Here is a 12124-nt window from a genome sequence, read left to right as displayed (position 1 = left end):
CAGTTTGGTTTCTGTCTCATAAACTGTCATGGATTAACTTTTAAAAATATAATTCTATTTTTAAAAAAATAATTATTGAATTGTATTTACTATTTCTTTATTTGCTCAGAGAGAGACAGAGAGAGAGAAGGAAAGTGACAAAGCAAGTTGCCAGGTCCGGGACTTGAACTGTAGTCAGCCATGTGGGAGTCCAGCACCTTAACCAGCATGCCATCTGCTGGCCCCAGCTTTTTATACTAAAGTATTATATATGTTTCGCAGGGATTAATTTTTTTATTGTGGTAAAACATACATCAAATTTACCATTTTAACCATGTTTAAGTGTATGTATGGTTCAGTGACATTAAGTACAGTCACGATGTTCTACAAACATCACCACCATTTATCTTCAGAACTTTTCTAATTTTTAAATTTTGCTAGAGGGTATGTGTGCTCACCAAGAGATACAGTGAGAAGGAGAATGAGAAATCAGTCTCCGGGGGGAATGGCCACACCACAATCCCTTCTCTTCCACTCTCCTCTTGGGACTTTAGGCACTCACGCACACACACACCCCCAGCATGATGTCAAGCCGCCAGGCCCAGAACTCAGACTGCAGTTGGCCATGTGGGAGTCTAGCACCTTAACCACCATGTCACCTTCTGGCCCCTGGTGAGCATCTTTTCTTGTGCTTATTGGCTAGTTGTATGTCTTCTTGGGAAAATGCATATTCAAGTCTTTTGTAGTATTAATTTTCAGAATTAAAACCTATACATATCAAAGTTGCATATTAGTAATTAGCTAATGGGACAATTTTAGGATCCTCTGTAAATTTAAATGATATGATAGTGCTAGTAATTTTTGGAAGGTCTGCCCATGGCCTGATGGGTAAGAGAGCTGGATCCCATGTGGCCAACCTTGTGGGTTCAAATCATGGATGTGGCAGCTTAAAAAACACACCAGACTCATGTACCCATGTGCCCCAAATCCCAACAGGATAGAAAAATGAGGGAGAAGGGACTGCGGCATGTATTCTACTCACTGTATTCAGGGCTGCTTTCTTCCCCTCTCTCTTTCCATCTGGAAAGTGCATCCCCCCTCTGGCAATAACAATAATAATTATAATCTTTCTCTTTTAATAAGCTGTAGCAGGAAGGAGGGAACAAACCAAAGGCTATAAAAATCTCCCAAAGGATAGAATCTGTGCTTCAAGTGCTAACTAACTATTATCTGGATATAACATTAAAAGAGAAATAATTCTCTCTCTATAAATAGATAGAAGACCAAATGACCAGGGTTCGTTCTCCAAGTTGCCACTCTGTCTCCGTCAAGTGGCAACAATTCAGTGCAAATGCCCAGGAGCCCCTGCAGGCCCCAGCCCAGGTGCAGTCCTTATTCCACAACGATCGACTCCTTGTCTATGGATTTATTCCTCATTGTACCCAGGTAAGAAGCAGCAAAGCTTTTTCTACGTTGGGAAGACCAATGTATTTTCCTAATAGTTTTCCTTTTGTTCTTTCCTCTCTCTCATTGGCAGATTTTCTCCTGAGAAAACAGCAGGGCCACTGGGGAATCTTCTAACTCCCATTGAAAGAGGAGAGGAAATCACTGAAAAAAATGCTGTTAAGTTAACCAAGACACCGTGAAGTAGAAAGCTAATTAGGAATTCACTTTTTCCCATTTCAGGCAACCCTACGTGCATTAATTCAAGAGAAAGAATTTTGTACCATGGTGTCAACTACTGAGCTTCAGAAGACAACTGGAACAGTAAGATTCAAAACTTAAAATAAGGGGATGAGGAGAAAAAAAGGAGAAGCATTTTTCAATCTATTGGTGATAATATATATGATAATATCTTTTTTAATGTATTTTTTACTATATTTTTTAATTTCAAGAAAAGCAGATTAAACTTTAATAAATCAAAGAAATGCTAAGGAAATATGCTTGAAACTTAAAGCCAGGAAACAGGTTGGGATTCTGTTCAAATAGTAGGTACATGAACCTATCGGCAGCTCAAGAAAAGACAAAAATTCTTTTTTTTTTTTTTTGGATTTTTTTTGTTATAAGGCACAAGCACTCACCAGACAGACAGAGAAAGACACACAGAAAGCAAGAAATCACCCCCAGGAGGGATGACCACGCTGCAATCCCTTATCCTCCGTTCTCCTTTCAGGATCTTGGGCACGCACGCACATCATTCCATCCCTGACAGGATGGAAAAATGGAAAAGGGATTGTGTTATGAGCACATCCCATGGGGGTTGGTATTTTCTCCCTGTCTCTTTGGCAAACATATAATGCCCTGTGGCTATTTAAAAAAAGAAAAGGGTGAATTCTATTATATGCAAATTATATCTCAATTTTAAAATGGTCTACATAAGTCTTTTTTTTTTTTTTTTTTTTTGAGAGAGATTTTCACTATAGGGCACGTGTGCTCGCCAGACAGACAGAGAGAGACAGAGACAGAAAGCGAGAAATCACCGCCCAGGGGGGATGGTCACGCCGCAATCCCTTCTCTTCCATTCTCCTCTCGGGATCTTGGGCACGCACGCACACACGCCCAGCGTGAGTTTTAAGCCACCTGGTCCGGGACGCGAACCGCGGTTGGCTACGTGGGAGTCCAGCGACATAGCCATTATGCTAACTGCTTGTTCCCTACATAAGTCTTTACTTAGAAGTCACTGTAATTTTTTCTCCTTTGCTACTTCAACACAGATGATTCACAAACTAACAGCACGAGCTCTAATCAGAGATTACGAAGATGGCATTCTCCATGAAAATGCAACAAATCATGAGGTTAGTTCTATACATAAAAAAGAACTATTATACATTGTTCTCGATCATTCTTAAATGAATTTATTTATGGAAATGTAACCTGAGAATAGCTGGATAGAGAAGATTGCGGTGTCAGAGTGCTGCCAGATGGCTTTGGCGATGATATCCATGTTCCTGCTGTTTTGAACCAAAAAGTGAACAAAACAAGCCAATATCAAAAGGAAAAGGTAGTTTATTAAGTAAAAGTGAAAGTACATTCCCAGGAGGTAGGAGTGGACCTGAGCGGATAGAGAAAGAATGGCTCAGAAGGCCCCAGCAGCTACATTCTGTGAGATTTATAATTTTTAATCTAAGTAGCGTTGGTTGACCATTGGTTGGGCCCACTGATTGTGCTCAGTCTCACGGGCTCTATCAGATGTGGCTTAATCAGCTGGACATCCCCCCATTAATCTGCTTATATCACCTTGGGTGGGGAATTTTTCCACCCTGATGGGTTTCTCTATCCGGCTACATGGGCAGATGCTCCAGCCCCCTTACCCACTCCCATTTCTTTCTCCTGCCTGAAGAGCACCATCACCATGTCTGTGACGTATGTGTTTGGGGGGTAGAGCTCAATAAATGGTTGTTGAATGAATCAAGAACAGATGTCAGGGATTTCCCTAGAATTCTGTGATAATGTTGCCCATGGAACAAAGTTGGAGGAGGGCTCAGAGAACACTCGCTAAGTGCTCGTGGGAGACTAGTCTTGGCTCTCCCATGCTGTCATGCTAGTGTTCCCATCTCCTGATGCAGAAGCTCAGGTGAGGACAGTGGCGTCCTGCTTGAGGACACGAGTAGAGCCAAAACCCGCCTTGCTCCCCCTCCCCTGTGCTGAGAAGGATCCTGGCGGGGGATTCTGCTCAGTCAGCCCACCACGAGGGTCCAGCGGGTCTCTCATTACCAATGCCATTCCCTAAAGAAGGTCCAGTGTGCCGCACAGCAGCCTGGTGTCCTCACAGTCACAGCAGGTGACAAGTGATCTTGTGCTCTCACTGCCTCGACAGCCCTTGCATTAGCAGCCTTCATGTTGTTTTGCTCAAGGCCTTTTTATCTTGGGGTGAGGCGGGGGCAGGAGGAGTACCTGACTAGCCCTGACTCAAACAATCCTGAACAAGTCACTCTGCCTCTCCAACTCCTTGGCATTAAATGGGGACCCCAGACTGTGAAAGGATAAGGAAGCTCACGCACGTCAGTGCTCCTTGTAAACCAGGAGAGCTGTATAAACACAAATTATTGTTTTAGCTAAATCGGTTAATGCCATTTTGCAGGCAACACTGAGTCACCTACATAAAATGTTTAGGCAAGATGCTGGTTCAATATTTAGTTTGAAATACTAATTTTTAAGTGATTTACTTGTCCTAGTGAAATACTTTTTTAGATGATTTAATACACTCTTTTTTTCTTTTTTTAAGAGAGATTTTTGTTATAGAGCACATGTGGTCACCAGAGAGACAGAGACAGAAAGCAAGAAATCACTCCCAGGGGAGATGGCCATGCCACAATCCCTTCTCCTTTAGTCTCCTCTTGGGCACACACGCACACATGCCCAGCATGAATTTTAAACTGCTGGGTCCAGGACTTAAACCATGGTCAACTATGGGAGTCCAGCAACGCAACCATTACACCGTCTGCTGGTTCTGATTTAATACACTCTTAATTGGTCACATACAAAGGACTTGAAGTAAATAAAACAGGACATGATTTTGTTTTATTCTATCCTAGATGAAGAAAGAAATCTTGAAATCTCTGATTATTAAACTCAGTAAAGAAAACTCTCTCATAACACAATTTACAAGCTTCATAGCGGTTGAGAAAAGGGTATGTATTGTTAATTCATGGTTAAATTATTTTATTTCTATTGACACATTAAAGAAGTTACACGTAGGGGGTTGGGCATTAGCACAGTAGTAACACAGCACTGTGACACTGACACATTTGCGAGGGTTATGGGTTCCCATCCAGAGAGCTCTCTGAATGTGTTGGGTACATGTGTGCCCTTGAGCCAGGCATGGCTGAGATTGGGGCGGATGGTGTCCTGAAGACCCTTTAAGGAGTGCCTGGTTCTCTCTTTGAAGGAGAAAGAAACTTAAAGTTATTTCTGCTCTGATTGTTAATGACAATGCCATGCCAATGGCCTATGACACAAGGTGAGGTGGAAAGAGACACAGGCCTCATGAGCCAGGGCCTCCATTTGTGATGACCCTCAGCATGAGGGCTTCCCACAATCTCTCCAGATGAATTGCATACATTATCATTTTTAATCTTACCATTATTAATTAGTTATAATTATACTTTTAAGCTATAACAAGTTTGTTACCTATTTGGCACTTATCATGTATTAATCCAAGACCCTCAAAAAATTGGAAAGACCTGGATTTTCTTTATGTTTTGAGAGGCTCTTTTTCTTCGTTAAGTTGAAAAAGAAAATCTTAAATGTACTTAGCACAGCGCTCAGCACCCAGTGAGTGCTCCATGAACAGTAAAGCCACCCAACTGCACGGATCTGTCTACTCCCCATCTTTCTGTCACACTCATGACAGGGACACACCATCCAATCAAACATATTCCAAACCCAACATCCACAAAGCTTTAGAAAGTGTAGTAATCACTCAATAATATCTCTTTTGACTTAACCCAATTGTGATTCAATACAGGATGATAATGAGTCTTTTCGTGACATTCCAAATATTTCGGACCTTATCGCCCAAGAAGATGTGGACTTCTTGCCATATATCAGCTGGCCGGAGGAGCAGCCAGACCCCGGTGTTTCACAGGTAATGTTAATTACTGGATGAAGTGATTTCGCACTTTTATATTTTCATGAGAGGAACGCTGCTAAAAATAAACGGACACCTCTTACTAGGTGTACATGTAGAAATGGTCACCTCCTAGGTCAGCTCCATGATCTAGTGGTTGGAGAACTGGATTCCGCATGGCAGACAGTGTGCTTCAAATCCTGCTCCACAGAGTTGAAAAACATGCCAGATGTAGGTGGATGCTCGCAATTCCGACAAGATGGAGAACTGGAGGAAAAGGGATTATGGCATGACCACCCCTCTTTGAAGAGTGCTTCCTCTCTCTCTCTCTCTCTCTCTCTCTCTCTGTTTCTCCGACTCTCTGCATATGCACCTTTGGCAAATAAATTTTTTTCTTTTTTTTTTTTTTTGGAGAGGTTTTTGCTATAGGGCACATGCACTCACCAGAAAGACAGAGAGAGACAGACAGAAAGCGAGAAATCACCCCCAGGGGGGATGGCCACGCCACAATCCCTTCTCCTCCATTCTCCTGTTGGGATCTTGGGCACGCACGCACATGTGCCTGGCATGAGTTTAAGCCGCTGGATCCAGGACTCGAACCATGGTTGACTACATGGGACTCCAGCAACATAGCCATTACGCTAACTACTGGTCTTGGCAAATAAATTTTTTAAAAAAGAAAAGCAATTGTCTCCTTGATGAAAATATTCATACATTTATAAAAATGTGGTGTAGAACCATAAGGAAGGGCCATGTGTCGCTGGACTCCCAGATAGCCCACCACAGTTCAAGTCCTGCACCTTGTGGCTTAAAACTCACACTGGGCATGTGTGCATGCATGCCCAAGATCCTGAGAGGAGAATGGAGAAGGGATTTTGGCATGGTCATACCCCCTAGCGGTGGGGGGGGAGGTGATTTCTCACTTTCTGTCTGTCTCTGCTTTCCAGCAAGCACATGCACCCTATAGTAAAAAATCTCTCTCTCAAAAAAAAGTGCTACTTACAAAAAAGCATTACTGAGATAGTCACCATGTATTAATATAAATGTATTTGCAAAGTACAAAAAGAAAACTGCTGTGGTATGCTTCACTCAAGTACAAATAAACTGAAAACTAAAGTCGTTTAGGTAATATAATAGGTCATCAGGAAGTCATGACGTATTTTTCTATACAAAAACGCGTCATGACTTTTGGGATGACCCAATAGATTTGCATTAAATTAATGATAAAATTCCTATCCTAGTCATCTAAAATCACTGTCAATATTTCTTAAGTTTACAATGCTTTATTATGTGGCCCTTATAACCAGAAATATAATAAAAATTGAGAAATGTGACTTAGAAATTGGAAACCATCTTCAAAGTGAAAGGAACAAAACAGTGCTAATAAGATTCTTCAGCACCAAGGGTAGAGAAGTACAAGCTCCCAAATTTAAGGATTTAGAATCTTAGGAAGAAAATAGTTGTGAGGAGAGAAATTTTGAGAAAATAAAATGTATGCAATACTCATTTCCTTTGGTATTTTTAAAGTGATTGTATTAGTTAAGGACATAAAAGCATTGGGATCACCAGATGGCATGGTGGTTAAGGGCTCTGGACTCCCACATGGCCGACTGTGGTTCGAGTCCTGGACCTGGAGTCTTGATTTCTCACTTTCCCTCTCTCTTTCTCTCTCTCTCTCTGGTCATATTAAAATAAATAAAGTTAAATAAAATAATTATTAAAAAATTCACTACATTAAAAAATACATATATAAAAGCATATTAGATATCACCTGCTTTCTTCATAAAATCATGTTTGATATGTTTTGAGATGGCAAGTAACAAAAGAAAGAGAAGGAGGGAGGCAGAGAGAGAGGTAAAGAATGTTTCTTAGTTGAGGTGGTGGTGACTGATCGTGCAGCTGGACCTGCGAGGGAAGGGTCCCTCGTTTGAGTCCCAAGGCCTCCCCAAGCTTGCCTGACATGCACATGTGTGCCTGGACTGGCTGGGACTGGAAGTGGGTTGTGGCATCAAGGCCTTATAGGGAGTGTCCATCTCTCTGTGTCTGTTATGGGAGAAATAAAGAAGTAAATTTTTTTAAAGAGATTTTTGCCTTAGGGTGTGTGCGCTCACCCAAGAGAGACAGTGAAAGGGAAAGTGAGACATCACCCCGAAGATGGGGTGGCCACGTCACAATCCCTTCTCCTCCATTCTCCTCCTGGGATCTTGGGCCCACATGCACATGTGCCTGGTGTAAGTTTCAAGTCACTAAGTCCAGGAATTGAACCGCAGTCGCCCATGTGGGAGTCCAGTGACATAACCACTACACCATGTGCTGGTCCCAAGAAGTAAACTTTTTAAAAAGAAAACATATTTTCTCAACCCTTCGCAAAGTACTTTGGTTTTATAGTTGGGGAGATAATAACTTCAGAAAACCATGCTCCCATTTCCTGTCTGGGCTCCTGATCAGCCCTTCTCCCATAGACTAGGCAGAGGAGTTAATACAGCATACCCAGCTATTGCCATCCTTCTGGGAATGAGCTGAGGAATAAATGAACCAAACTATATTGAAAAACTAACATTAGGCTGGCCCCGTGGTCTAGTGATTAAGGGAGCTGGATTCTACATGGCCAGCCACATAGTTCAAATCCTGTCCTCATAGACTTGAAAAACACACTGCACACATGTGCATGCATGCTGAGAATCCTATGCAATGGAGAAATGGAGGAAAAGGAATTGTGGCATGACTATGTCCCATGGAAGAGTGTTTTCTTCCTCCTTCTCTCTCTCTGGTAAGCTCATGCACCCTCTGGCAAAATTTAAAAATAAAATAAATACCTTTCCTATTCAGAGATTATACTTTAAAATTTTCCCTTCATTTCTTTAAATAGTTTCATGTTTTCATGGTTATTCTTATTTTTAAGGTTTTTACCATAGGGCACATGTGTTCGCTGGAGAGAGACAGAGACAGTGAGAGGGACAGTGAGAAATCACCCCCTAGGAAGTGACTGCCACATCACAATCCCTTCCCCTTCATTCTTCTCTTGGGATCTTGGGCACACTTTACATATGCCCAGCATGATCCTCAGGCTGCTAGGTCTGGGACATGAACCATGGTCAACCATGTGGAAATTCATCACCTTAACTACCACACCACCTGCTGGCCCCTGAAATTTCATCTTGATCATCTGTTAAACTCCATGTTTTAGGATTTATTGCAAGACTATCTACTTTGGTTCATTGAGCCTTCTTTTATAAGTATTGTATTTTTATAAAAGTCTTTTTTTAAAAAGAATTATTTTATTTATTTAACTTTATTTATTCATTTATTTATTTTAATTTGACCAGAGAAGGACAGAGAGAGAGAGAATGAAAGTGAGAAAGCAAGCCGCCAGGTCCAGGACTCGAACCGCAGTCAGCCATGTGGGAGTCTAGTACCCTTAACCACCATGCCACCTGCCGGCCCCATAAAAGTCTTTAATATCAAATAGGTCTAGTTCATCACTACTTTTTCAGTTTGCTTTTCTAATGTTTAAAACATTTGTTCATACAAGAAACCTTCAAAATGTTCATAGAAAAAATGGAATTAAAGTGTGAGTTTATTTTGGTGCAAGAAAATTTTAAATTCATACACTATTACTTCTTTTTTCTTTTTAATTTGCTATAGGGCATATGTACTCTCTGGAGTGATACAGAGAGAGAGAGAGAGAAACCACTCCCCTCAGGGGGAATGGCTATCCTCCTCCACTCTCCTCTCAGAATTTTGGGCTCACACACACACATGTGTTCAGTATGTTTTCCAAGCTGCTGGGTCTAGAACTCAAACTCCACAGTCAGTTATGTGGATTCAGTCACCTTAAGCACAATGCCACTGACTGGCCCCATAGGTTTTTGCTGTAGGGTGCATGCACTCGCCAGAGAGAGACATCCCTGAGGGGGATGACCATGCCACATTCCCTTCTCTTCCATTCTCCTCTTGGGATTTTGGATACTACACATACGCACCTGGCATGTTTTGCAAGCCACTGACTGGGTCTAGGACTTGAGCCGTTCATTCAGCCATGTGGGGTCTAGCCACCTTAACCACCATGCCACCAGCTTGTCTTCATTTATTCTAAAACTTTTGAAAAACAAATTTTTTATTGTCTTTAAGTTACTGGAAAACAGTCTAAAAGACTAGACTGTTTTCAAATTATTGTCTTATTTTAATGCTAATTTGTACACTGGATGCTGGTCATTGTAAAATCTTGGGCAAGTCACCTCTGTGATTTTCAGTTTCCATATATGTAAGATAAGGGGTATTTAATATTTTGTAATTCGAAGACAAAAGAAAAAGGTCTTTGATGTATTGATTGCTGGTATTCTCTCCAGGTCTCAGCCTCCATAGCTATAAAATGAGGACCCTGGGGCCAGTAGGTGGCATGGAACTTAAGGCTCTGGATCCTATGTGATCGATTCCGCAGTTTGAGTCCCAGACCCAGCAGCCTGAAAACACACTGGGTGCATGTGTGCCCAATATCCTGAGAGGAGAATGGAAGACAAGGAATTGCAGAGTGGCCATCTCCCCTGGGAGGGGCTTTCTCACCTACTCCCTCTCTGTCTCTCTCTGGTGAATGTATACCCTGTGACAAAAACAAAACCAAAAAGCTTTAAAAATGAGGGCCTCGTCCCTTTTTTTTCTAAATAATTATTTTATTTTGGGGCTGGCTGGTGGTGTGGTGGTTAGGGATGCAGGACTCTCACATGGCCGACTGTGGTTCCCTCACGAGGAGTGGCTACCCTCCTCCATTCTCCTCTCAGAATTTTGGGCACACACACACACACACACACACACACACACACACCACTTTACACACAAGTAAAGTTGCTTACATTTTTTTTTTTTTTTGAGAGGTTTTTGCTACAGGGCATGTGCACTCGCCAGAAAGAGAGAGAAAGACAGAGAGATAGAAAGTGAGAAATCACCCCCCAGGGGGGATGGCCATGCCGCAATCCCTTCTCTTCCATTCTCCTCTCAGGATCTAGGGCACGCATGCACATGTGACCAGCGTGAGTTTAAGCCACCGGGTCCAGGACTTGAACCGCGGTCGACTACATGGGAGTTCAGCAACATAGCCATTACGCTAATTGCTGGTCCCACTTATTTATTTATTTTAATTTGACCAGAGAGGGACAGAATAAGAGCACGTGTGCGCGCGCGTGCACGAGAGAGAGGGAGAGAGAGAGAAAGTGAGAAAGCAAGCCACCAGGTCCAGGACTCGAACCACGGTCGGCCACGTGGGTCCAGCGCCCCTAACCACCACGCCACCTACCTGCCCCTAGGACCTTGTCCTTAAATGATCCCGAATAGAATAGCTCTTATTATTTTCAGTGTCTCTGACTCTGTTGTTTCTGATTCTGGGAATTATGCTCTGGGATTAAAAAAAAAGCTTGACTGCTGGGAAGTCGACTACTCGGAAGAATGTTTGTTCATTTTATTCTGTCTTTTCCTTACACTAATAATTTTTTTTTTCTCAGCAGCCTCTTTTAGCATCCCCTGAATGGAATGAAGGATTGGGTTTATTCAAACGGAAGGGCATGGCTAAAAGGAAAACGAAATCCTCTAAGCCAGCAGTTCCTGTATGTGCTGAATGGCACAGCCTTCCTTCACAGCCAGCACTCCGACAAGCAGGGATGGACGGACCGTTAGGTTTGAAGCAGACTGCTTCCTTTACAAAGAAAGAACTTCCAAAACCATTGATGAAAGCCATGCAACCAAAAATGGCATCTGCTGCCAACTTCTCTTTTGGGGCTGGAGCAGCTGGTTCTCGCCCTTTCTCGGCTGCTGGCCTTGGGTATTCAGCTCCCCTGGGTGCTCCCCCCTTACCTCTTCATAGCTCTCTTTTTGGTTCTCATCCGGGTCCCCAGCAGTCTGGCTTTTTTGAGATTGCCAATAGTACCAACATTTCCATTGGCTTGGGCTCTCCACTCAGAACGTCTCCCCAGGACCCACCTGTTTTTCATAAAGATGTTTGCCCTAGGGCAGATGCACTGGCCAGCGACACAGAGAGAGAGCCAGAGGCACAGCAAGTGAGAAGACAATTCCTTCTCTGTTCTTCTCCCGGGATTTTGGGCACGCACGCACGCACGCCTAGCGTGAGTTTCAAGCCACAGGGTCTGGAACTTGAACCACAGTTGGCCACGTGGGAGTCCAGCGCCATAACCGCTATGTCACCCTCTAGCCCCCCAGACCCATCTTTTGAATTTGCCTGTGGTATGAAATCCCTGAAGTTATGTGTCTCTGAACAGCTTGATCCACACAAACCTGAGGAGGACGTTTTGGACTTTTGTAGTGCTGACACCTCCCTTGAGCTGGACTCTCCACTTCAGCAGATTCCTCTTGTTGGTTTTTGTGGAGCGCTTCCCCCTCCTCCTCCTCCTCCTCTCCCAGGAGGTGTTATGTTTCCTTCCAGTTTTCCTCCTCTGGACTCTCCACTCCAGCAGGGTCCTGCTGTTCCTTTTCATGGAGCGCCTCCTCCCCCTCCTCCTCTCCCCAAAGGCCCTGCGTTTCCTCCCAGTTTTCCTAGAGCTCCTCGCCCTCCTCTGGGCTCTCCACTCC

At 43.1% G+C, this 12124-nt stretch overlaps 1 protein-coding gene across 1 annotated transcript in view; it reads left to right on the top strand.

Annotated features, from left to right (window-relative positions):
- Nucleotides 1-12124, top strand: part of PARP4 (poly(ADP-ribose) polymerase family member 4) — a 115008-nt gene that overhangs the window by 75027 nt on the left and 27857 nt on the right. The window contains exons 26-31 of the mRNA XM_027771130.1: nucleotides 1255-1425; nucleotides 1666-1746; nucleotides 2694-2774; nucleotides 4515-4610; nucleotides 5447-5566; nucleotides 11044-12124. Of these exons, the coding sequence (XP_027626931.1) occupies nucleotides 1255-1425; nucleotides 1666-1746; nucleotides 2694-2774; nucleotides 4515-4610; nucleotides 5447-5566; nucleotides 11044-12124 (1630 nt within the window). The remainder of the gene's footprint in view (nucleotides 1-1254; nucleotides 1426-1665; nucleotides 1747-2693; nucleotides 2775-4514; nucleotides 4611-5446; nucleotides 5567-11043) is intronic.

This window comes from Tupaia chinensis, unplaced genomic scaffold (assembly GCF_000334495.1).
Source record: "Tupaia chinensis unplaced genomic scaffold, TupChi_1.0 Scaffold000186_1, whole genome shotgun sequence".
Classification (NCBI taxonomy): domain Eukaryota; kingdom Metazoa; phylum Chordata; class Mammalia; order Scandentia; family Tupaiidae; genus Tupaia; species Tupaia belangeri.
This window is presented reverse-complemented; position numbering and strand designations above follow the sequence as displayed.